The sequence below is a fragment of the Seriola lalandi genome, unplaced genomic scaffold, assembly GCF_002814215.2.
Source record: "Seriola lalandi dorsalis isolate HSWRI2012SDOR001 ecotype SW California unplaced genomic scaffold, Sedor1 jcf7180002054959, whole genome shotgun sequence".
NCBI lineage: Eukaryota > Metazoa > Chordata > Actinopteri > Carangiformes > Carangidae > Seriola > Seriola lalandi.
This window is the reverse complement of record NW_019525510.1, coordinates 1,057,409-1,085,085: the sequence shown is the minus strand read 5'-3', so window position 1 is coordinate 1,085,085 and position 27,677 is coordinate 1,057,409. Positions and strand designations below refer to the sequence as shown.

The window sequence follows — 27,677 nt, the reverse complement described above, 5'->3', positions numbered from 1 at the left end:
CACTGTTGAATAGAGTTGAATTAACACATTTCTTTCAAGGTCTCCACAGTTAGAAAAAACAAGAAAGATTTTTGGTTTTATATCCATTCAAAGGACAAAATATTATTTTTACTCATGTAGCATGTGTGAATGGGGTGTGAAAATGAATAAGAGCAGCTGAATATAAGTCAGAACATAATACAGAAAAGGCTTTATTGTCTTTTTTTTTTTTACAGTACAAAGATTGTCCACATATTTAGTTTAATCAGCTCAGTAGTTTCCTGAACAATTTACCAAAATCTTTCCAAGAAGATTCTCTCCCTTTGTAAAGTGCATTTTTACAGTTGGTACACATAATTACACTGATAAGATCCTCAACACAATATTAAAAAGGCAACACAGTGTAACTTACACTAGAAAGTATTTAGAGTATAAAATATGTGAGATTTACCAATAAAATGATGAAAATAATTCTCACAATAATTCATATGCAAATATTGAATTTAAAAATCTGTGAAGGACTGGCACTGTTTCCTGAGAGTAATGAATTAATTTATTAATACTGTAACCTGAATTGCAAAGGAGATAATTCTTGAACAAATAAAAATCATTTGTTTCCATCTTCATCCATCCCATTATTGTAATTCACAAAAGAACTGATTTTGGTGCAGATACATTAAATGAAAAGAAAACAATCAAGAGATTACACTGCCTTTCTTATAGTTTGTTGTTTTACCTTCAACCCTCCTAAATCATTTTACAATGGGATGTACAATCTGTTCAACAAACAACACCCTCGATTTCAGATGGCATTTAATTAGTCTGTAAACCTAATGTATTCAACCATACTTAAACAAAATAAATAAAACTATTAAGAGTAAAAATATTCAAATAAAACACTTGATCATACCTGAGATCTTTTTGACTTTTTGAATAAAAGCCTGACTTTACATGATAGCAATTCCTCATTTTAATTTGTCAAGCAAAGCTTAATGAATCTGTTTTAACTGATATCCCTTGTGCCATTTTGCCTTCCCAGGTGATGCCCGTGTGTGCTGGTTGTCGGACTTCAGTGGTTACAGTTGGTTGTTACTGATACAGGTCATCATTGGTAATGGCAAGTCCATTGGCAAAGTGGGTCTCCAGAGCTATGCCACCTTCCTCATCATCCTCCTGAATGACAGAGAGACACAAAAAACAATGTCATGAGCTGCTTAAAAATATTTTTGTGTCATTCACTACTGTCAGACTACTTTCCAGTGAATCAATATATCCCCAAATATCCACCAGGTTACTTAGTGAAACAGCGCCCCCTGAATTGCAGTAGATGGTAAAGTCCGTCGTATTGTGCGGTGGCAGACTGTATTGCACTGTGATTGGGCGGTTGTTTCTACCGAGGGAAACACAGGTGAAGTAAGTTTTGCCTTGATTAAAAACTCCACCCTCGCGCCACAGGCAACCTGCTGCAAACGGCCAGCACCCAGGTAAAAACTATGAGGTGGATCCACTGTGGCCTTTTCCACTCCTATTAAACCCTAGAAAGTTAGCAAGGTTGTTTAAATGGAATAAAGTGGGTTTAATTGGCAAGTTTTCCAGTAGTGCTAATGACATTAGCTAAATGGTTTATGATAGCGTGCTTTGCTTACATTGGCTCAACATGGAGGACTGAGGAAAAGCTGATGGGAGGCCGACGGACCTGCGCCCGGTTTAACAAGGAGGACGGTGTCGGAGGACATGACAGCATAGACTTTGACACTCAAAATATACAAGACAAGAAGTTGGCTACAGTGGAGGAAAAATGCGACGTCGACGGCATATCTGAACATTTCACCACCACGGAGGACTGGTCTTCTACCGGTAGGTGAATCGGACACACTCTCCCTCCTTTCCTCCTGGCAAATCACTAGCTGTGTCTGTCTGTGACTTGACTTTCCTGCTGGATGTGCAGTTGCTGATTGAATTTTCTGTTTGTGTGATATCATAGTCAAGGTTACTGAAGTTTGACCAAACTCAGACAGCCAACACCTCGGATCGAGGCTGTTTGGGCAAATTAGGAACCCTCCAATTTAATTTTTTTGACATTTTAGTTGTCATTTTAGTAGCCTTGGATTTGTGACTTTTTTTGCCAGCATATGCAGAAGTCTGGTAGTTGCTTGTTGGATTTTTAGCATCCGTCCTTCTTTTAAGTTGAGCTACTGTGTATAATTAGTAATTTGCTTTAATACCTACATTACATTGCATTGCAACTAGTGCATGTATATGGGGTCAGCTGTTAGCCAGAATCCTGCTGCTCATTTAATTTTATTTGTGGCACACTGCCAGAATTGACCAATATATTAATTCAGGAAAATTAAAGCTGAAAAAGAGATTCCACTGCTTATCAAGATCTGTACTGTTTAAAACTAGGTAAAAGCCTTTGCATTTCAGCCTGTGCTTATGTTAAACTGACAGACAAAACATTTGTAAGTTATGTATCGGTATCATGAATACTTTATTTTAATTAATCTGAAACATAATTTTGTTGTATTAATGAGCTGTGGCTAAAAAATCTCAAGAATGTGTTATGTGTTTGACAGCATAGTGCTTTCAATCTAAAGTTTAGACACTTTATAGTTTGTGCAGTTTCTAGCAGTGCATTAGTCATTCACGATTCATTTACATTTTTTTCCTCACACCACCTCTATTAATCTATGATCTGAATAATTAATTTTCTTTACCACTTCCATTTGGTCCATAACTATTGCATTCATGCACTGACCTTCTTAAGTATCAATTATTTCACTCTCTACATCTACATTATGATTAAATGTTCTTTTGTGCAATAGTCTTTATTAAAATCCCATTTGAATGCATATTCTGCTGCAAATACACCATACTCTGCGTGAATCGTGTCAGAGACGGTGTAGTATGTTGTGCCAGCAGTGTTTGGCTGGTTTGTGGCCAGGGTGCTTTTAAGTCCTAGTCAGTTCCAGTTTGAGTGAGTTTTCAGATGTACTCCAAACACTGATGCAAAAGACACCAAAGTGTAGAGTATCTTTATCTTGGTGTTTGAACGAGCTGTCATTATGTTTTAGTGTTTGATAGGGAAGTTTAGATTTGTGTGTAGTTCTGCTTTACAACTTGGCTCTTTTTCTTTAACAATGGTATGTTGAGGGGCCCAAGTGGCATAGTGGCTTAATATAATCAAGGCTCTGCAAGTCTTGTACCTGACAAGGATTCAAATTTAAAAAAAACCCCAAAAAAACCAAAAAACAAACCCCTGCAGTGTTAGGAGTGTATGCACGTGTGTGTTTGAGGTTTGTTACTTACATCATCTTTCTCTTTATAGTCTTTCTCTGTGCTGCGATAAGAAACCACATGGATCAGTGTGTAGATCCTGCAAACAGAGAGGCACCAAGATAAAACAAAAGTAGAAAATATGGAAAATGAAAATGAGGCAATAGATGCACAACAGTTCTGATAACAACAGGGGATATCATTATAATTCTCCGTAAAGGCAGGAATTCATCAATCAAAATTCCGCTGGTCCTGGTGGGGGAAATATTCAGTACCACTGGAAAAACTTTGGTATTTCTTTGCCACTGCAGTATCTGAAAGTTAGGATGTTTCCTGCTTAGTTTTCAAGGTTAGTCTGTGAGCAGTGAGTCTGTCAAATACAAAATCAGATTTTACCACTGCAAAAGTGATGAGAATTTAGTGTGTGTGTGTGTGTGTGTGTGTGCGCGCGTGCGCGTGTGTGTGTGTGTGTGTGTGTGCCTACCTGTGATATAACATAGCCAAGAACTGGACAAGTAGAAGAATAGCAAAAGATAACAGGAACATCAAACTCAGAGGCTCCACCTGTCAATACAAAACGACAGTAATGGTGATAACTTTTAGCAGGAGTTAAAGCTGCTTCAGAAATATGTCGGAGTCCTTATTCAGTTGCTTGTTGCAGCACATGTATCTAGGACTGTTAGTCTGTCTGGCCACACCTTGAGGACTTCTCCAGATTCACTTCCATTTGGAAAGTACTTAGGGATCTTGATGCTGATGACATCATTTCCAATGGCCTGAAGGAAGAAGGTAGCTACCACCCACAGCACGTTGATGATGAAATACAGGAAGACGGCCTGTGGGGAGGAGGGAACATTTAATGCTTTTTTTTTTTTGTAACTCTTCATACTAAAATACTATCAACATGTCAATTAATTTCCTGCAATGGTAGTGGATAAATGTTGTGAAAAGTGTGAGCATGCATTCAAAATGGACAAAAATTTTAACTAAGATAAACATCCCAGAAAGGTCTAAAATTTCCCACAACTCCTTGTTCAACATTTCAAAGTTAGCAAATTGAAATTCTAATATCATCAGGTAATGATAACTTATTACAGATGTATCTGTATCAGCAAATATGTTGACCACTTTGTAAAAGAAATATCGCATTAGAGAAATGCCTAAGATATGTTTGCAGTAATTGAGAAACAGTGCCATCATTACATACTGTAGTTTGTCTACCAGACAACACTGACAAATTATTTTTCATATGTTAAATGTCCCGCTCTCTACATATCTTGGTTGCAGTCTTTGATAACCAAACATTTATCATCAATGTCTGTTTATGAAAAAAGTAGGCCTGCTGCCCGATGCTGCGCCTTGAAAACCCTGTGTGACTGCATTGTGTGTGTATATAAAATAATATAAAATATTGTTTTATATATTTATTTATTTATTTATATATATATATATATATATTTTTTTTTTCTTTCTAATTCATCGCGTTTCATTTAGTCTTTTGCAATGAGTTTAATGCACATGTTTGTATTGCAGTGATGGTGAAAATACGACTTATTGGTCAGCACTAGAAAAAAGGTTGATACATTTTAAGCAAAACAAAAAAGCTACACAGGAAACAAACTAAGTCTGTTTTTGATGATGCTCTTCACTTTTACTGGCGTTATTATTGCATGTGCACTCTAGGAACCCCCTGTTTGCAACTTTTGCTCTCACTTATCTTTGGCTTCTCCTTTTCTGTAGTAGACTTCACTATCAATACAATTAGACAAACGGTAAACATTTGCAGTACATGCAATACAGTAACAGTAAATCTGACCTTGTTGCGCAGTGACTTCAGTTCTCTGGTGACCTCCTCCTGATGTGCTTTAGTGTCAACAATGGGCTTCAAGTAGCGCTCAAGTAATTTGTTCCAGAAGTCTTGCTCACCCTAGAAACATAGATTCATGTGCACAAACAATTTTTAATGCAAATATTAATTTTCATCTGCTCGAAGCCATCGCAAATATAATCATAAAGTAATATTTCAGGATGGCTGCTTACTTTTTTCATTGATGTACCTTCATTATCGTAAAGCTGAGAATGTCAGAACATTTCCATTTACCCTTTGTAATACATCCTCTCTCATACGTGACAGGTGTGCTGGCAATACTTTCTCTAAATAACTTTTTGTTTATCTGTACAGAAAAAAGATTTTTTGCTTTATAGCTAAGCCTGACTTGTCCCTGTTAGCTGCTGTAAAGGATTTGCTTCTCACAGACCCGGGGGCTGAATCAGCATCTTACCTCATCTAGTTTTTGCACCTGCGGGGCGGTGAGTGTTTTCTCGATGGCTCTCTTTACTCTCTTCTCTAGTCTCTCCATTCGATTGGTTTTAAGGATACGCCGAGCCTAGGAGATAGAGTCAATTACTCAGGGATTCAATCATTCCTCTTCTGCATTAGATTTTAATTTAGGTTTTTCATAAAATTTAAAAGCCTTGGAAATAGAGGTAGCAATATGTTGATGAGATAATAAAGCAGTAAACTGTTTATATGCTTATTTCATAAGGGAAATTGCATTGACAGATATCAAATAAATATGGAAAAATAAATGTTAAAGAAAGTGAAACTAAATAGCTGAGCTCTTGGTGCCAAACTCATCACATATTGTTTTAGAACAACACATTATTTCTATTTTAATCAAATCAGTTATCACCTGCTCTGCCAGTGCATATTGTAACTCCTCCAGCTGGCTTGGTGTCAGAATATCTTCAGGCCCCACTACACTTAGCTCTCCATTAACAGTATCTGTTAACATTACGACCAACTCTTCACACAGTTCACCCTGATTTTTGTTGCGGAGTGCGTATCTGGGGAGAAGAAAAGCACAAGAATGAATAGTTGTAATTATACAATTGCGGTTGTACAGTTCTACCTGAAACAACAGTGTTACTGTGTTCTGTTTTGACTTAAGACATGAAAAATACAAAAACACACATAATGAATAGCACATAAAATTTCTTACAAATTATGCTTGTACACATACCTGTTTAACATTAGTAACAACACATACAGACACATTAATAGAAACTATTCAGTGAATTTCTCTTCAGTGATAGTCACTGAAACAAAAAACTCGGATTTCTTTGTATAATTTTAATTATTTACCGTATTTGTTCTTTTAGATTTCTTTTCATGTTGGCATATGTCAGTTTCTTCAAAAACTCCTCTTTCACCGGCGTCACCCAGTCTACACACACACACACACACACACACACACACACACACACACACACACACACAGACAGACACACGTAAGTGACATCATTATAGTGTGCTATGCCTATTGTGCTTTACATGGTGGATTGTATAAATGACAGTAGTAAAAAAGTTTTTAGGACAAATAAACATTTAAAGTGCTTCTCACCACTGACAGGAAACTCCTCTGTTTCCTCTAGGTCATCTTCGTCAAATCCACTCAGTGATATGCTCCTTTTTTCATCACTGCACACATGCACGCACACACACTTGTTAATTTTGGGTAGTACTTCACAATTCCAGTGTATTTGTCCTTCTACAAGGACAGAGTCTAATTTAAATCTGAGCCTGATATTTTCTAAATAAGGAACAAGCATCTTCAGTTTGGGACTTGAACTGTATTGAACTGTGTTTACTGTCACCAGTTTGTAGAGGTGAGTTTGTGACAGAATGACATTTTGGCTGATTGACTTTATAGTAGTACAGGTTTCTGGCAGGTTGACTCTAATATTTAGTAACCAAATAGATTAATGATCAACAGAAGAGAGGAAAGAAAAGAAAAATAAATACCTCTCATTGGAAGCGGCATCGTCGCCTTTTGCTGCATTCATGTTCAGTATGTCAGTGGGAGGTTTCTTAGTTCCTTCTACAGCTTCTTCTTTGGTGTTGTCGAGTTTGGCTTGAGGCTCCAGCTTTGCAGCAGGCTGTGGAGTTATTTCCTGGGTTGTGATTGGAAGGGGAGGGGTGGCGTGCTTTGTATTCTGCCCTGTGATCTGTTGAATCATCAAATTCTCTGTTTCCTGCGTTATCTGCAAAGCAATACGATAAAGATAATTTATCCATTCATCTATTCATCCATTGGAAGGCTCGTCAGTGGCTGTTTGGTAACAAACAGTACCTGTATCTTCATGTCCCAGCAGCAGAGTCTACAGTTTTTGTCACACATAATATTATGGTTCTTCTTCACTGTTCCTTCTCCCCTGGCAGGCAGAAGGAAGGAAGGACAGTCAGAAAAAACAGACTCACATTAAAATACTGACACACATGGTGAGTGATTATCGGGGATGCAGATTGGAATTAATCTTGTTTATGTGTTGTGCAAGTGAATAATTGGTTAACAGCACCCTGCGTCCACTGCATCCTGAATTGGATAAGCAGTGGAAAATAAAAGGATGGATGATTTAGTGGATTTGGTTAGCTAAAGGTCTTCTTGACAATACACATATCATCGTAGACTTGTCAGAACATTTGCCTACGTTTTTGTGACTTTTTTAGTTGGTTATTCATAACTTGATAATCTTAATTTAAATTGTTGTACTGTAGGTATTTTATTTATTGCACTTTTCTTGGACTGTTAAGTTTAATTGAGTTCTCAGGCTAATTTTGTTTCTGACATTAAGAACTCAACTCATGATACTCAGTGACACATGTATACATGCTGGGTTAATCAGTTCATGTGATAATAATCATGGATTACATCACACAAGTGCTTTCCTCTTCGGAGTTGCACCACAGTGTGTTTAATTCACTTAAAATCAGTTAAATGTAATGATGTATAATTGATTATAGTAACACAATCACCATTATTGCTGCTCGTACTACTGATAAGAAATCTTACTCTTTCTATTAGTTTTTTCTGCTTCCATCAGTACCACTTTTCCCCTTACTGTTATCTTTACTGCTGCCACTAATACCATTAGTGCTAAAACCAGAAGTCAGTTAATCAGCTCAGCTAATAGATTGGTGAAAGTTTAATTGATGAGTGGATTCCTAAATTAGGGGATTTGCAGCCTCATTTTAATAAAATCATAAATTAAAAATTAAGTAATTAAAAGATGAATCAATAATGGAAATTATTGTTTGCAGCCAAAAGTAGCACTGCTTCTTCTAATGAGATCAGTGCATTACTTGTTGGTTTCCCTTGTGCCCCAGGACACAATGTGCATGTTAACCAGTGAGTAGATGGTGAGTAGGAGATATCCACTGGGGATACAGATGAAATACATCAGACCGTAGATAATCATCCCTGTGGAAGAACATAACGTAATGTAACATAAGCTGTTAGCATGACATGACATAACATACTGTTAAAATAATATAACATTACATAAAACTGTTAACACAACATAACATGATTTTTATTTATTTTATTTTTATAAAATTTATGAGATTATATAATCATACCAAACTCCTCTGGGTGTAGTATAGCAGTCACCATGTACATGATTGCCATAGAAACCAAAAACAAGCCAGTAGGGGTCAGGAAGGTGCCCTGAATCACCATGTCACCTGAAAAGAGAAGGTGGTGCGCGTATGTGCAGTTGAGGGTTAAAATATATTTACTAAAAGATTTTTACTAAAAAAATGTTAGTAATATGAAGTGAAAGAGTTTTTTTGACGCACCGATGATTGAGAAGAAGGATGCAGTCATGAGGAACGCGTACAGAACACTCATAATACCAGCAATGACAATTTGATTATTAGGCTTGGCTACAAAACAGACGATGATGTAGAACACTGGAGGAATGCTTGCAATGACGATGGAAAGTGTTCCAGTGATTCGGAAGACAAACTGGAAAGCACCTGTCAGGAAAATTCATGGACAGAGACAGTCAGACAGAGAAAAAGAGAAATAAATTGCAAATGCAGGCTGTCAGTACAGTGAAGTTATTAAAGTGGAAACTTTTCAATTCCTATAAGTCACACTAAAATTTAATATAAAGTCTCTTTTGATTTAGACAAGTCCAAAGATATACAGCATTATGAAACATTATGTAGCATTTACAGACCAACCGGAATAAGACATGAAATAACACACTAGTAAGTAATATACTAGTAATCTAGTGTAACTCACACGTTAGGGTTAGGTTTTTATAGGGTTAGGTTTATACTGCGTAGCACTATTATTCACCTGGCATTCATTGCTAAAATTCCTCAAAACTGATTTTTATTATACCTCTCTTGGATATGTGACATGCAATGTCATAAATTGTTGTTATCACACAGTGCAAAAGGGCCATCTTAAGTCAGCTCACGTGTTCACCTGCGTTCATGATAAGATAAAATTTACTGGAAAATTAAAGTGTGGAAAGCCCTTTGAGACTCAAGTAGTAATTGCAGAAACTGCACTTCAAACTGATTTTACAACAGCAGTTTTGAATAGAAAACAGCACACCATAGCTGCGTAGAGAATAAGTTAACTTCCAACACCACTGTTGTGTTATATAGTAGTGTGAATGCAAGGTTTCTGCAAAAATGTTCAGAATTTGTTTTGAGCATAAAAATAAAATTTATTAAGAAATAGTTGTTTTCAGTTACAGAGTTCATGTAAATTGAGTCATGGATGTATAAAAAGTATGATAAAGGGCATCATTTAACAGGAGATGAGAGAGGCAGTGACATGGTGTTAGTGAAGAAAATATAGCCCCACCGCTGTCTTTAAGTGACTGCCAATAAAAAAGGGCTAGTACAATAATAAAGTAAACCAGAACCTACCTGCTATCATGAGAGTCACAGATGCTGGACCAAGGATTGAGGAACCAACTGTGAACATCTGGTAGAAGATGTACAGTCTGGAGATGGATGAGTTTCTCTTCACTGTCTCAGCACCACTACAATTTAAGTCAAGAGTGCGTATGAGTACAATGTGCATTTCATAGTATAATAGTAAACAGGAAGTAGAAATAAGAATATATATCAAAATAAAGATGATGTCAAAATTGAGTTTAACATTTTTAATCAATTAAGTGAAAAGGTGACTGGGGGAATGAAACGCCACTACTAATAATAAATAACACTAACCTGTGCAGAAGGTCCAGTGTATTGGCCAGTGTAGAGGGTCCCCATCGTCTCCTCTGGTTGTAAAACTCTTTGAACTCCTGCGGTGAGTTGGTGTATGCATCTGATGCAGCATTGTATTCGACACGCCATCCTTGCTGCAGTAACAAAGTACACAGCCAACGATCCTCCCCTGGAAAAGTATATTAACAATGCAAAAAAAGAGATGGTCTAGTACGGATGTGAACAGGCTAGAAGCCAACAAGAAAGGTAAACAGATAAATCAATGGGGGGTAAAAATGGCTGGTGCACATGTGTGTCTGTTTGCCAACCTTGGTCATATTGCACATATTCCGATGCTCTTGTTGCAGTTGTTGTGTATCTCTTTATAACACTGTCATCCATTAAGGCCGACCCTCTAAACAGACTGAAACATCCTGGACTGCACAGCACAGAACCAAACACATGTTCTGCTGTCTTCTGGAGCCAGTGGCCTACTGCATACTCAAACTTCTGGTACCACACCATGGGACCTGTGATGGACGGCACACATGGTAGTGAGCATAGAGGAGACACGGTGACAGAGAAAATCAAATCACAAGAGAAATGAGAGAATACACTGGGCGTGTGCTGGACTGGAGACAGACATAGATGGGTTGCTATGGCCAGGTACCAGCTGCAGAGGGCGAGCGCAATAAATTCATAAACAATAAAAAAAATAATTGTACTTACCCATACCAGTTGGATGGATTCTACCACACGCTGCACCCACATTGTCGTACATTCTCAACCTGTCAATCAACATAATTTTTGATTACAATGACAAAAATAATTCATAAATAATACAATAATAAATGAAAACAGTTGCTGAATGACAAAACTAGGCGAAGCATTTCCTGTCCACCAGTGAATTATGTTGGAAAATGATGAGATCATAGTCCTGAGTTGCTATAGTACAAGTGAGTCGGTCAATTTTTCTGTCACTGACCTGTCCACAAGCAGAATCACAGCTTTAGGCTGGAAGTCGGTGTCTCCGTCCAGAGCCAGGATATACGTGTTGTCATCTGAGATGAATTTTCTCTTGTTGTCGTTGTCATACTGAGGCAACAGGAAACTCTCGCCATCCAAAGAGATCAAACTGGCTCTGCATGGGTTATTCTGGCGCTGCACAAAACAGAATAGATTTATAGTATAGTATTTTACACACATACTGTCAAAAATACTAAGATGTACATATTTTACACAAAAGGCAGAAAAGTCTTACTGGGATCTTCTGAGGGTTCTTGACGATGTAGCCCTTCCAGCCGAGTAGATAATACAGATACATAATCTGAAAGTCATATGCATTAATTAGGGCTGCGTTAATCAAAATGTAATGGAAATCGCAATATCCATATTGCAGGAGTTGCAAAAAATTTGCAGGAGCTGCAATTTTGGTAAAGTTAAAATGTGTCACAGCATTGTTGTGCATTGTGAGCACCATAGGCGTTGTGGTGCTACAGAGATGCCCCAGGCTACAAATCATATTCTCCAGATGTAAAGGAATATGTTTGTTTGGCACAAGACTCAACAAAAATCACATCAGAAGTTTTACATTTTTTTTCAGTGAAAATGAAATGCGAAAAAGACCATTCCAATCAATATTGCATATCACAGTTGCAATATTTGCCAAAATAATCACAATATGACTGTTTATGCATATTCTGCAGCCCTAACATTAAAATGTAGTGTGAAAATCCACGACCCTGTGTCAAAGACATGGGTAAAATCTAGGGCTGATCTGATATTTGGGTGCCAATTAAATATGTAATGTGATTTTTTTTTAAATTTTTTTTTATTTTTTTTTTTAGTATTACGATTTGATATTTTTGTTTACTTCTGTTCATTCAACAACTTGAATCATGCACTTCAGGAGACTATGTATATCATGAGTCATATTTCCAAAAACAATGTCAGTCAGTCTCACATGCCGTCACTACCAGGCTAACCAGTGAGCTCCCGGGCTAACTGTTATCTATTAGCTAGTGTGGCAATTAAATTGTAAAAAAAAAAAAAAAAAAAATGGTGATACTTAAATTAATCAATTTTTTCACACCCCTTGTAAAGTCTAAGTAGTTATTTGTCCCACAGAAACTGGAGCAGATGTGACTTGTCGGGTGTTAACTCGTTTCATGTGAGAGACATGATGAAACTGTGTTTAAAGGACCCATAACAGAGAGGACAATATAATTGTATCCTCATTATAAAGCATATCCTAAATTATAACTAAACTTATTCCTACAGAAACAGATACTGTATATAAATGGTACACACAGCGTACTCTGCAGTATTAATGAATTTATTATTGAGCTCATTATCAAGCTTCATAAGTCTGTGTAAGACAATAGAGATCCTATCTCTCTCGCTTTTCAATTCTGAATATGTTCTTCAGACTAATCAGTAATGAAAATTGGCAATGAAAAACACCTTTTTGTACCAAAGGGCCACCTGCTCTGTCAATCAGTTTGTGAATGTATGATGGCCATAGACTGTATATGAGGAGTGGGTGGTAGGTCTATTGTGATCTGAAAATCTCTTCAATATCTGTTGTTTCTCAGAGATGTGAATAATAATAACTTTATTTATACAGTATAGACCCCTTCTTAACAAAGCCGCACAGTGCTTCACAGAAAAATAAAAGCGAAGGCCAAAGAGCCTGAACATAGAAGTGAAGATAATTAAAGCAATAAGAACAATCAAAAAGAATAGAACAGCATCAATAAACATATTATATTATGCAATGTTTGAACGATTTGACAATAGGTGAAGAGAGGCAATGGGATATGTAAGAACAAGTATTAGGGATAAAACAATGTAAATAAAATGCATATCAAACATTACCAAAGGCTGACTCAAAGGGACGCGTTTTAAACGGAGTTAATGATTTAGAGCAACTGATTTTCAGTCAGGGGAGACTTCAGAGTCTGGGGGCTCTAGACGACTGCATTTCATTAGAACACTCAGAGATTTTTTTTTTAGCCATGCCCTGTGTCATGCTCATGTCTTAACTGGGATCTACTTGGTGCAAGTCTTTTACTGTTTGCCACCAAATAGCATCTTGATTTACACACACATGCACATTTACTGGAATAGAATAGACACACAAAACATGATTAGTACTCCATACCTGGGACCATCTCTTCTTGTTCCTGATGAGACTTTTGTCTTTTAGGTGAACATAAAGCATGTTGCCTTCTGGCATAACAAACATCAGCCTTCCACCGTAAGGAGTCTCAATGATTGACACATCATCTGGCTCTTTGTTGGTAAACACCCTGAATAGTTGGATGGATAGATGATTGGTTAGAAAGATAGATGTATAAATGTATAGATAAATAGTTGATAGATGGATAATCTCACCTGTAAACCTCTATGACAACTTGGATCAAGTCATCAACGTAAGAGTTAACCAGCCTTTTCCCTGTATCTTTTTCAGTCATGAAGGCATCATCCACGTAAATATGACACTCGAACTCAAAACAGTCCTTATGTTCCTCCTTTGGTTCACCTCGATAGCGGTCCAACCTTAAACAACAAATTATGGTAACAACACTGCAAAAGCCTACTTTCTTCTTCTCTACTAACTGTCAAAGTATGAAAGGAAATATATAGGGGAATACAATTTGAAATGTTACACAGCAAAGATTTTTAGCATTTTAAGTCCTTTTAATATCTTAAATCATAAGCAAATGAAGTGGACACATTTAATTCATGATTAACACAACATAAAAGCAAAATAACACCAGGCTCAAAATCTGTGTTTCAAAGCCTCTCTGGTTGAAAATTTCATGTCTCTTGCAACACTGATCAGAAGTGAAGTCTGTTGATGTATTGACTCACCCTGGAGTACACTTCTACATCACTGCAGCAAGGTGAGAAGTTAAACCAGTGGATATCAGTGGAAACAAGATTTTTAGCTGCTCTTAACTTTTGCTTTAAAGGGATGTGTAAAAGGAATTAAATTCATGTTCTGTATGTGATACTGGTACACCTAGGTGTCTGCTGTGACTGTGTGTCGAACCTGAACATGGAGGTGAGAATCTTCAGCATTTCATCATAGGTCTCATGCCACATGGTGGCACAAAGATAGATCACACAGTTCTGTATGTCATCATGGCTGTAGATCAGAGGAGAGGGGATGGGAGAGGTTTTCAACAGAAGTTTTAAACATTTCATGTTGTGAATGTATAACTCTCTCAACAGTCAAGGAAACTTTTATCTGTTATGGAGGCTGGGGACTATTAAAGTCCCATTGTGCCAATGATTTCATAAAATAACCAAACATGCAAAAAAGTAAAAATTTCTCTTAGTTGACACGAACAACAACATACGCAATAAACAGTATAAAGTAATAAGGAGCACTCTTCTCCCTCTCACCTCTCTTGGTTTCGGGCTCGTGGCACCTTCATCTTGGTGTTGAGTAGCAGAGACAGGTCAATGAAAGCAGATTCATAGAGTCGACGAACGAAGAGCTGAGATGTTCTCTCTATACGCTGGACCTAAGATATGGTGAACCATATAGAGCCATTTAGGAGTATTTCTTTTTATCTGATTTTAGCTAAGAGGTCCCTGTTTTGATGAAATTACTATTAGACCTAAAATTGGATAAATTGTGATTGTAGGCTGTAGCTTAGATTAAATTGAATGGTATAAATTGTCTTTTTTTTTTTTAAGGGTTTTGTTTGTCCAAATTACAAGGAAAACAAATTCTCACTGACCTTTACTAATATCAAACCATGCAGATAGTTTTGGTGTTAATTGTGTGTGTGTGTGTTTTCATACGGTTACCTTGATCTTCCATACATAGTAGGTACATGTGACGAAGCCTGACCACATGCACACTCCCTCCAGTGCCAGCATTGAAAAAGGCCATTGTATGTAGTGGCTGTCAAATTGTCCATAAACATTTTGGTTAAAATATGCAATGACTGGATGTATGTAGATGCTAGTAGATACATTACTTGGTACTTAATATTTTGTGATAGTTATTGTCACAATAATTATGCTCATGACACACAACTTAATGTAGCCATTTCTCCTGATGACGCAAGACCAATTTTAAATTCTAAATTTTAAAGCTCACGTGGGGCTTGTATCCAAAACTGCTTTTTATCATTTGAAAACTATTTCTAAAGTGCAACCATTTATCTCTCTGAGAAATGTATGCATGCTTTTATATCCAGCAGACTTGACTATTGTTATACTCTCCTATCTGGTCTACCCGAAAACTTTATAAACCAGCTTTAAAAAAATGTTAAACCAGCTTCAGCTGATTCAGAATTCTGCTGCCTGAGTGCTGACCAGGACCAGAAGGAGAGAACACATACCTCTTTTAAAGTCCCCACATTGGTTGCCTGACAGTCTACATATTGATTTTAAAATCCTTTTACTTGTTTATAAAGCGCTTCATGGTGATGCACCTGCATATACAATATGAAGATGCTATTGGTCACCAAAATCTGCATTGTCACATGTTGTTGCATAATTAATATTGTGGGCTTTATTTGAATGATCTAAAGCGCATAGTCTGAAGTGCGTGGTGCAAGTCCATGTCTTTTTGCCTATTTTAATGTCGGAAAAAACAGTTGCTGCGCCAGGCGCATGGTTCAAAAGGGTTGTGCTTAGTGTGAAAATTAATCAAGGGAGTGTTTTTGGCATAACATCCAATAAACCAATCACAGTGCCATCTCCCATTCCCTTTAAAAGCCAGACGTGCTATTATAATGGTGCAGTGTTTCACACAGAGTAAAATTCTATTTGCAGTCAATTGATCACATAGTGTGACTGACCAATGAGCCCAGTCCCATCACATGCAGCAGCAACTCTGCGTGCCGAGGGGCAAAGAAGGGCTGAGCTAATCAATGTGCTGTGCAAAGCTCTACAGTGAAGTAACGGCACAAATCACAATGTTAGCAATATTTTATGTTACATGATTGTTATGAAACTGTGGTGGACAAAATTAGATGATGAATGGGGAACACTGTGGCGGATTTACCAGGAAAGAATGCTTCTCTGCAGAGTCTCATGCAAGAGACATCCATGACATGCCCGTGTATGTTGCCACATATTACTCTCTTGACAATGCGCCCATAAAATAACAGTGAATAACTGTGCCCCTGACTTAAGACCAGGTTTTTGCTTGTTCATCGTGCAATCAGTTTCTGCTGCCTCAAGATGAGCGCAAGTGTATTTGCTATTTAAACAATGTAGGCGCTGGAGAGAAAAATGACAACTGTGTCGGTCTAAAACTAGCAAAGACACTTGGCATTTCGCTTTGCGCTGGGTGTAAGATAGGGCCCTATATGTCTCTTGTTTGTTCCCCTACTTAGCTCATCCTTGAAAACAACTAGATTTGAACAATATGCTTTCCTTGAACCCCCTTATCTATAAGGTACAGTTGATAGCAGTGGCTTCATCTGGACACAAACAGTCATAACAGAAGCTAAACAATGTCTAACAATGTGAAGGTTGTTATGGTGTTAGTGAGGTTTAGGAAAACAAGAGGAACACTGGAGTGAGAAAAATTTCCTTCACAATCAGTCATCTGTGAAGCACTTTGCACTAACCTTCATGAAAAGTGCTATAAAGTTTGATTGATTGATGGGATATGGCATGATATTTAGGACATTTCACTCACAATAAGCACATTTATAAACCAAGAAAACTGCTTGAAATGTGAAGAGTACAACTGCTCGCAGACACTGACAGTTTAAATCTGAAACAAGGAAATGCTGAAAAGTGTTGGCTGAAATACAGTTAGCAGAAATGTTGTACATACTCACTCACACACTCACACACCTGTTAAGGGAAGTACGACAGATGCTCCTGGTAATCTCGAGTAGGACTACAGGGGTTGTGTTCTTATGGCTCAGGTAGACCAAGCCTCCACAAAACTCTGCAATGGAAACATAGCTTTACATTTCAGAATGCTGGTAATAAGTGAAATTATGTTTATTAGGGAATGATTTCTCACATTTCACCACAGCTATACAAACATTTTTCAGCTTACTGGTGTATTACAAAAATAATTTGATTAAACTGAAACAAGAGCACATCTCAATGACATTAAAGAGAGCAAAAACAATTCTAAATATTGGGTTAATGTTAAAAAATAAGTCTACCATGGATGCTTGAATGCTCTGCGCCGTCCAATTTTTGTGCCTGGGTTATAAAAAGTGTCAGTCCCAACAGTAGCACTGTTGGTCCTGTGCAACACACAGGCAGTGCAAAACTCATCCTGACTGCATGAATCTTACAGGCCACCACCCCAAACCAGTGGCAGGCTGCTGAGCAGAAGGCCTGAGACAGGAGACAAGGGAAATATTAGCAATTCATTGTCAGGGGCATAAAATTAAATTTTTCAGTTTAGTAGGGCAGTTGCTAGGACTACAGATATAAATGAGCCACAGTCCATCTGATTTGCATGAAGTGCCATTAATCATGATGTGATACTGAACTTTTTAAGGCATGTTTTGTGCATGTCTTTGAAGCAGGGGAGTGCAAAAAAAGTTCCAAGTTGAATATTGTTTAAATAGAAGAAACATTTGGAACTGCAACCATATTACATGTGACAAAACACTGGGTAAAGAGGCTGAAGTAGGCAGCTCAGTGACTGACTTAAACCTGCTGGAGTTATTCAGAATTAATGTTGGAGATGTTTTTGTAGTTCCCAAAATGTTGCACAGGCCTAGTTAAGGAAGGAAAGAAGGATAGTTCCACTTCATCCTCTCATAAAATTCTAATGACACCTGCTTTTACACGACGGGCAGGTGGGGCCCTTGGGTAATTTGCAGGGCCCGGAGCAAGAGTTTCAAACTCTCTTGGGTGGTTAGGGTCCCCAATAAGGTGCTTAGTTCGCCTATGTGTCGGGGAAGCTCTGCACAAAACTTTAGCGTGGTCTTTTAAGTACATATAGAGAAATGCGATTTGAAGAATTCTTAGTAAATATCCCTCAAGGGAAACAGAAGAAGACATAACTACACATACCAATTGTACTCTATGCTGTATACCATATCTGTCTGTCTCCCTATGCCTGCTTTTCTGTCTTCCCCCTACCTACCTGTAAGAAAAACAGCACGAGTCCTATTTGCAGTAACTCCCAGTCATCTTTCTGCAGGTTAAAGTCCGACCAGATGATCGACTTCTCAATAAGCACATTGTGTAACAGGTATACCCCTCCTATAACAGAATAAAATGTTTTACTGATGTAAAAGAGACACTGTGCGATATAAACAAGATGGAATATCAAAAATATACAGATATAATGCACAATAAATACGAAAAGAAACCAAATAACACAATATGTTTGAATAGATTAACATGAAATCGTGTGCTGATTTGAAAAGGTAAGAAACCCTGGATTTTAAGTAAATATGAAGAAATCAGGCTGTTTGTGTTTGAATTGAAAAACAACAAATTAAGACTTCATCACAGTTGGAGAATATCCTCTGTAAGCCATATGCATCCCTCACATCATAGAAATCATTTTGTTCTCCATTGTGAATGTTGGAAATTACATTTTCCCAGTCTAAGCATTGCAAAACTCAGGCTGTTAATAATACATTTCAAGAGCATATGTGATTTTGTAAGCATGGTCTTTGAGTATTGTATGTTGGTGCTGACATTCATGGCAGATAATTACCTATCATGATTATCCTCAGAATACTGCTGATGACGAACACAAAGTCCCTGAAACCATCCAATTCTGACAATGTATCCTGCAGGAAGAAGGATCGAAAAGAGTCTCACTGATCATGCCAAGTCAATATGTTTGTACACTACAAATATACAGACGAAAAACAGATCACTATCCACCTAAAGCTGTATGAGAAGACATGGAAAAACACCTGGCACCGTTGGCAGTGCAATTACAAAACATTACGAGGTTAAAAAAGTATATTTTAAGGATCGTGGTTAATGGGGGATTTCAGCTTTTTACATAATGAACTTGTAGTCTACAGTGGAATGAATGGGCTGGGTAAATTCCATTTTTTGGAAATAAATAGTGGTAGTAAAATAGTAGTTAAGTTGTTGTCAGAAGACAGAATAAAAGAAATGCATTATAGAAAACATTGTACCTGCATGTGGTTAGTAGCTTGCAGTGGATTTTCCCACCAACAAAGGGAGATGAGAAGTGAAGAGAAAATTCCAATTCCAACATAGATGTAGCAGTCGGAGCTCTGTCTATCCACAAATGATGTCACACGAACATAGTAGTCAACTCCCACGAGGCAGTAACCTGTTAGTGTTAGGAATTGGTTAGTTAATTTGTGAAGTGATGAAGCAGTTAGTTAGTTGGTTAGTTAATAAGAGCTGTTTCTCTATTATGTCAGTGAATTTGTGTGCAAGCTTAAAAAAAAATGTAAAAGTATTGAAGCAGGTGTCATTTGACTGGAAAAGAAATTACTCTTCTCAGGTATCCTAGAGATTACTTTCATAAACAATACATCTGTAAATAGCAAATAAGTTCTGAAAGAAATGTAATGCAGACAGAAGAACGTGATTAATAATGTTAAGGTTAATAGGTTGGTATAGTTAATATAATGAGGAAATGGTATGTAACATGTTAATGTTTAGGTACTGGCAGCACTATAGGGACTGATTGTGGTCTGGTTAATTACAGAAAATACGACTTGTTTATTCACATTTAATGAAAACTGCAACCTTTCCCTAACCTTAACTAAACCTAAACGGAGATGCGACTGGTTGCAAACCCCGGGCTCTGGTGTCACGGTCACGTATTTTGTCTGGCCACCATCCACCCCAGTCTCGTCCTTGTGACTCCAGTGAGGTAGTCAACTGTAACACTTTATTCACAGAAATGTTGCCTCTGAAAATAATCCAGCCAGTGATTACGTTCACCACCACAATTTAGTTGGGAAAACAATTAAGTTGTCGATAAATGTCATTTCTTGGAGAAAGGGTTGCAATCGTTGTTACATGACCTACCTAGATTTGTCTAATTTAGGTAACCTCGCATTTGTTACCTAGATAGGCTACTTCTGGCACTAGGTTTCATTCATGTTGTAGCTAAAAGTTTGTCAGGATTCAAACATGTTTTATAAACAATGTGAGCTGTTGGAAGTGTTTGTCTCCTCCATGAAACCTGGAGCTTGCAACATACATGAAACTACTATTTGATTGCTCAAATCACAGCTTGTCAGTGTTGTTATGCCAGTTAGTAAATCTTATATCATTCATCTGAGACAGTTGTTACAATTAGGGTGGCAGATTTACTGAACCAGATGTTGCATGGAAAAAAAAACAACTGAACAATGGAAAGAAAGTGTTGGGGCTGATAATTAGAGACACCTCAATTCAGTCAAAACCTGAAGGCACAAACTATGACTGAAATGTGTTCAAAACAAGTGGGAGAAACTGAGGAAAACAATCAGTATATGACATCTATTATTGCACCTTTGCCGTAGGAGGAAGAAGATAACAAACTGTTGTCCTCTTTCTTCTTCACTACTATAGTCCCAGTTTTGTATATGGAAATATGTGTCAGCATGGCTATCAAACATTACATTTGAGCTAACAGACACTTTCAAAGGTGAATTTAATATGTTTTTGTGAAGCAGTGATTTGTTAAGTGTATGGAGTAAAAGAACAGTCAGATCCAGATTTTCATTTTGGAGATAACAACAAACCAAATGGGACTGGACACTCAACAGCACCATCTTTTGACTGTGAAGGTAGTATTGGAGGTCTGCTTTGTGATTCTGTCGTCGATATTAGTTACAAGTGTTCAAAAAAAGGCAGACAAAGACTTTCTAATGGGCAGTAAATTAATGAGTTACCTGCAACTGTGAGAATGAGGGAGCATATTGGGAACACGATTTTCCACTTTTCCCTCTGTAGTCTGAACCCAATCTGCAGAATGGCTGACATAATACAGACTCCTCCACTGATGAAGAGATTAGTCAACACATCAAACTGAGGCATCACGACTAGCACCAGGACTGAAGTACCAATAGACACCAGACACTCAATTGCACAAACCTGGAAGAGAGACAGAGGTGCCATTATGTCACATATACATATATTTCAGTGGGTGAAAACTGGTCTACTCATGAATGAAACTGATGGCCAAAATGATTACCACCAATTGTACAACATTAACTTTTTTAAACCATACTGGAACTGTTGTGGTTAAATAAATTGACATTTGCTCAGCATTAGTTTACCAATCAAGAAATCAAATGTTATGTGGATTTGCTGAATGTATTGATATGGCAGTGAGGATTTTACTTGTTTCCTGTGTGCAGTAATTTTGAAAACCACAAGAAGCATGATTCTCATTCATGTGTACACATTGACTAGGAACATGACAATATGATGCACTGACATACTATGGTTAAGATCTGCTAATTGTACATGCACTTGTGTATAGTCATGTATTTGGTTTAGTAAAGTGTAATATTTGACTGTGGACCCATTTTACAGTGTTCCCTAAAGTGTCTCTTTCATAAAGAGTAACAAATGAACAGATTACAAACTCAACCCCCAACAAAAATCAAAACAAATATTGTTGTTATATGCTTGTGATATTGCTAACCCCTAGATTTTAAGGTTGTACCATATGAATTTTTCCATTATCTTATTTGTTACAATCACATGCAAAGCATTGTACATAATAAAAAAGCATGATTCATAAAAACGTACAAGTGCCATGGTCTTCATGTTGGGCTGTACAAAGCTCTTGAAGGCACACCTCCACAGTGATTTAATGAACACCAGGAAGTTGGGGCAAACCAGACAGAAAACCAACATCAGCATGTAGAACTGTTTTTCCTTTTGGCTGCGCATGGAGGTTGGACTGGACAGCGTTGATAACACCAAGAGAGAGCCCTGATTGGACAAACAATTTAAGTATGTTAAGAAAAACTGAAATTTGGACTTCCAAGTACTGTAAATATAAAGATGACTAGGATTTAATGACAACCTCTCCCTGCTTCCAGCTCCTATTGTAGATTATCTGTAAGGACACCTCATTGCTTCATTACCATTTACCCTCACACCAATAAGGAAGTTAATCAGGTTGAACAATAAACATTTTTATTACATAGGAAAATAGACGGTAATATTTTGGGGATTTATTACTTTGTGACTGACTAACTCTGTGATTCATCAACAAGACATAGAATTAAAGATGAGGCCAAAGGAGGAAGATTAAAAACTGAAAGGGAATAGGGACAGAAGCACAGAGGTAGACGATGCAAACACAAGACTGTTAGAGAAAAATGAAGATGACATTTTCAAAGAGGGAGACAGATACACAAGGAAACAGAGAGAGATAAAACAACAAAGGGAGAAAGATGGGTACAAAGGCATCAAGTATTGTAAGCCCTGCCCTATCATAAATAGCTGGAATATTGTTCATGTTACTTTGTGGACAGACAGGCAGAAACAGATAAGACATATTTTGGTAAACCGTTTAAGTTCTGAAAAAATGAACTACAATCACTGCACTGAAAACAATTTATATTTTAATATAAAATACTTATCTAATGCATAAATAAATGTGTTTTTGGTGTTCGTGATTGTTTATAGCTGATTAGTCTAAAATTACCTGTGCAGTTTAGATATGTTTAAAACAGCATTCAGTTTTCTAATCACAACAGGGTTGGTTAAATGTTTCAGGAACAACAACTCTCAGATGCAGGCTACAGAAAGTGATACAATTAAAGAAATGTATCATCTTACATCAACAGCACATATTCAAATTAAATAATTTGTTCAAGTTTAGTAAAAAAAATAAATACAAGTTTTTACAGCAATCGCTTCTAATTTGCCAATTGAATATTGAATACACAGTAACGGCTTTAAACACTTACTGGCAGTAAAAGACATGCACACAACATGTATTTGACTAGATCCTATGATGAAAAATGACCCAAAGATTTTTAGCTTGATGCCTCTGAAACCAGAGCCAGGAACTTCATGGTGGTGTTTCTCCTTCTATGCCTCACCACCAATGAGGAGTAGAAAGAAAAATAACTTTACAGATAGATAGACGGGTAGATAATCCTACCTTAGAGATAACAGCACTGGTCAAGACGGCTAACCCCACAATCACCGCCACCAGATACTGGGCCAGTTGGAAACATCTTCTCTTAGATTCCTTCTCAGCTCCTACTGGGTTCAGCTGGAATGGATCCCATGTATCCCTGAGATGCACACATGGACGCACATATATTGACCATCTTGAGCCGCTATCACAGTTATATCATAATTGTCCAAGGAAAAATTAACCAAGATGGCAGATCCATGGCAGAAGGCCAGTGAGACCCATTGAATTATAGATTGCTGCCGGACATGGGCTAAAACCAGAGCGCGCGTTAACCTGTCACGAGGAAGCCAACAAGACCAACTAAAGATATATATGAAGGAATTACAATTATTATAATTCAGATGATGCAGGTCTTGATCAGGGTGTGTGTGGTCTAGTCATTTAAATAACTGACCCCATTTTGTATATTTCCTCAGAGGGTACAGATTCATGGGTACAATTTGTCTCCACCTTTTTGTGGCTGTCAATGTCAATTCTTTTTTGAATACAATATTCCCATCTTGTTTTCTTTCTTTTAGTTGTTAGATTTTGTTTGTCTGTCTACTTTGTTGTTACCAGCCACTTCGCAATGCTGTGAGATGAAAGATTTTATCATGAAGAGAAGGGTGAATGATGTGTGATAGAGATCCAAGCCTGGATTCTGACCTAAGCAAACAAAGGTACACAGGTATGACAGATGACCGAGTCTCCACCGGAAAACAAACTTAAGATGTTGATTATTTATCAGCCTATCAGCCACCCCCCACTGCTAGCTGAATAATGTCAATTAGGAGGGTGTGGGTTCTCTATCTGGAATTTATAGCATATGCGGTCTTTGACTTTGCCATAGCAACAATCAAATATTATCAGTTACGTATATCAAATACATCTGTTCTTTGTGGCCTGAGTCACACTGGCAGAAGCTGTTTATGTGAGATAAGAGTGTTTGTGAACAGTGATGAACTCTTGTCTTCAATGATGCATATAACTAGTCATTACGTAATTAACCATGAAAAGCTGCTCTTTTTAGAAGAACTAAGCTTTTAAAGTGCTGGAGGATAGACTGTATTTAATTTGAATAATCAATACCAATTATAATAGAGTACAAATGTATACCTCGTCACTCAAGCACAGAGAAGTTGAACACACAATGCCAACACTGATGTTGATGCCACTGATGCCAGTAAAGAAATAGATTTTTGGTTTCCAGTTTTGTCATTTCAATCCTGCTAAATGCTCTCTGGACCTTGTGGCATCATAAAACTATTGGTATTTATTTTTCTGCCCAGCTCCTATTTTTGTTATTTATGACTGAAAAAAAATCATTTCAGTGATTTCAGTAACCAGTATTTGCTAGTTTTCTCAGACTGTAGACACTATATGCCATATCTGGCATTGTTTTTTTTATTTTTCCTTTTTAAAATCATACTTAATTGAAAATGTGTTTTCCTGTAAAACTTTCCTTTTTATCAGATGAATGATAGCAGAATATATATGTAATGTATTTGAAATATCCTAGAAACAACTGGAGTCTTTTCTCCTTAGTGGTATAAATATGCAGAAGGTGATTGAAACTATACTATGTATTTAACATTTTAAATGGAGTAGCACTCCCTTAACAGCAGTCAGTGTCTGTTAGGATGATATCAGCCACAGCAATAGAGAAACACAGCGGCGCACCGGGGAAATTACCTGTTTCCTCAAATTGTAAATTATACCAAATACAAACTTGGTAATACAATACTTTATGATATATCACTAGACAAACAATTTGATTATATCCATTACCAATATCCATCTCACTAACAATTAACCTCCTAATAGTGATAAAGAGGTTAATAAGCTTGTGAAAGTGGAGCAGCTGCCTAATTCAAAGCTGCATTGTGTGTTCAATGTATTTGTTTCTAAATCTGTCTCATGACTATAGCCAGTCAGATATAACTTTAAATGATGGCATGAAAAATTTTGCCTCGTTAGCATTGTTAGTTAAAGAATAATCCAAACTGTCCTTGAATAAGGAAATGAATTCCCTATTTAATCTTTTCACTTCCAGTAAGTATCTGTGATCAAGTACAGATTGTTGCCAAATTGTAAAGTGTAACCTTTATGTCTTTTCTATCTACTGTATGCAAATGAAGACAGTACAAAAAAAGCTATGTTCATATTGGACCATCTAGACAGACTGTTGGTCATTTCTGACTTAAGACTAGAGTTGTAAACACATAGAAATAAATTATTTGTTATTATAAACAGATTATGCCCTCTGAACAGATACAGAAAGCATCCAAGTTTGTCTGAATTTGTGTAGTATATTCACAATAACTTTCTCATCGATGCATTCAGACATTCAGCAAAGTCCATCCTGAATAACTAATCAGTTTTCACCAGATTTGTTGGGCAGCGCAGGTTAAAGCTTGTCATATTATGTTTTTCTTATGATATAATTTAATCCAGTATTGAAGCCTGGCACGTCGCACAACTTGACAGTAGACCTGGAGCTAGGGACCATTACAAATGTATATTCAGAATGGCCAGGAGAGCTTTTCAGATTTTTGTTAAGTCTTCTCAGTGACACTTCAAACCAACTTCATTTTCATTTATACTTCACACATCTTTTTTTTTTTTAATATATATTATGTAACAGCTATCTAATTAGGAATGTTTTTGTGTCAATAGCTTTCCATCTTACAGGATAATGTCAGTTTGGCTGTCCACCAGCTGAAACTCAGTAGAAGTTGGGTGATGTAGCAGGGCAAAGACCATAAATATCAAAGTACATTCTAGAGCCCAGTTAGAGCCCAGACCTTAACCCAATAGTGATATTGTGGAATGACCTCAAAAGAGATCCACACTAGACATCCTTAGAATATGGCTGAGCTGAAGCTGTTCTATAAGGAAGAATTCTCCTAATTTCCTCCTCATCATTGTGCCGGTCTGATCAGCAGCTACTGGAAGCACTTGTTTGAAGTTATTACTGCCAAAGGAGGTTTGACCAGTTAAAAAATCCAAGGGTTCACTTACTTTTTCCACCGGCACTATGAATGTTTAATGTGTGTTCAATAAAGAGACAAAAGATTACAATTGTTTGTGTGATATTAGCTTAGAGACACTGTGTTTGTCTACATTTGTGACTTAGATGAAGATCAGATCACATCTTATAAAATGAATGCAGAAAACCAGGTCATTCCAAAGGGTTCACATACTTATTCTTGCCACTGTATGTATAAACTGTATGTATAAGAAAAATTTTACAGAGAAATTAAGCAATCTATTGAATTTCTAACAAGGCCTTGCTTACACCCAGTATTAATCGTAATACAAATAGGTATAGGACTACAGATAATAGCTTTGGTTTACACCACATTAAAAGACTTTTAGGGATATTTCCACAGGTTAGGCTTCCTTAGCAAGTTATCATGTTTCCGCAGTACGGAACCAATTTTATTTGATTGCCGAAAAGCCTCACAATGACAGCCTAGATCACAAACACTAGAAGGAGCCACCAGAGAAGACGATGTTGTGCTGCCTATAGGAAGAAAGTGTCATCTAGACAGCTGTCTTTACCCATTGCATATATTTGATCAGGCAGGCTAATTGAGATCAAATTGTAGCAGCTGGACCCAGTGGGCTGCCATCCATATGTATTTGATATATATTTAAATTCAACTTATTATCCTCTTTTTTTATCTGTAACATCAGTCATCGCCTTAAATGAAGCAGAAAATAAACATAATGACCTAAAGAGGCAACAAGTAGGTTAGATTAATTTTTACCTGTGCCTTCCCTCTCTTTTCTTTCCTCTGTATTTGAGTTCCTCCATCTTGCTTTCCTACTCCACTGCTCCAGCAGGTGACTTGTGTAGAGTCTGTGTGTCAAAGAGAAAAAAATATTCAAACAGCAACCTGAAATTAGTCCTTTTTTAAATTAGCCACAGTATAATAGGTATTTTAAAATGACAGAATGACCTAATTAAGCCATTTTAAAATGTAAAAGGACAGAAACTGTACCTTGATAATTCTTCTATTTATTGGATCTTTGTCTTCAAGTTTCCAGAAGTCCACCTCTAGTGTTTTTGTATCTCTTCAAAGAAGCTCTACCTTCAGTTCACCTCAAACTCAGAAAAATGTCCTCCAAACTCAAATGTCAGCAAACTTTTATCCACAGGAAAGAAGTTTCAACCATCCAAAGTAGAATGAAATTACATGAAATCCCAAATCATGAGTAAAAATGTATGTATTTTAAATTAGTTTCATTAAAAAATCTTGAGTTTTGGACTGGAAACCAACTGCGTCACAGTCTCAGTCAGACTGACAGTCTGTA

The 27,677-nt window shown here is 37.1% G+C and overlaps 1 protein-coding gene across 1 annotated transcript; it reads right to left on the bottom strand.

Moving 5' to 3' along the window:
* Positions 1–190: 190 nt before the first annotated feature.
* chs1 (chitin synthase 1) lies at positions 191–27,663 on the bottom strand. Its single transcript, XM_023395272.2, has 35 exons — positions 27,365–27,663; positions 27,131–27,222; positions 23,340–23,475; positions 21,971–22,156; positions 21,106–21,307; positions 19,384–19,544; positions 18,948–19,023; positions 18,366–18,484; positions 17,428–17,605; positions 17,105–17,201; positions 15,095–15,191; positions 14,684–14,805; positions 14,328–14,423; positions 13,667–13,831; positions 13,434–13,581; positions 11,532–11,597; positions 11,256–11,431; positions 11,000–11,058; positions 10,600–10,800; positions 10,292–10,460; positions 9,986–10,101; positions 8,894–9,073; positions 8,675–8,779; positions 8,399–8,516; positions 7,389–7,470; positions 7,061–7,299; positions 6,660–6,736; positions 6,401–6,482; positions 5,949–6,102; positions 5,538–5,642; positions 5,072–5,182; positions 3,954–4,091; positions 3,740–3,819; positions 3,289–3,355; positions 191–1,152 (listed from the first exon to the last, which is right to left on the bottom strand). Exons 2-35 carry the CDS (start codon positions 27,175–27,177, stop codon positions 1,069–1,071), a joined length of 4,239 nt encoding a protein of 1,412 aa, XP_023251040.1. The 5' UTR covers positions 27,178–27,222; positions 27,365–27,663; the 3' UTR covers positions 191–1,068.
* Between the last annotated feature and the right edge of the window lie 14 nt (positions 27,664–27,677).

Bases quoted from the DNA above. Each gene is read 5' to 3' on its own strand.
- chs1 (XM_023395272.2), bottom strand. From the start codon at position 27,177: ATGGAGGAACTCAAATACAGAGGAAAGAAAAGAGAGGGAAGGCACAG. The intron at 23,476-27,130 runs GTAAAAATTAAT...TGTGCATCTCAG, and splicing joins AAAAGAGAGGGAAGGCACAG to GGATACATGGGATCCATTCC. The intron at 11,598-13,433 runs GTATGGAGTACT...TATGACTTTCAG, and splicing joins ACAAGAAGAGATGGTCCCAG to ATTATGTATCTGTATTATCT.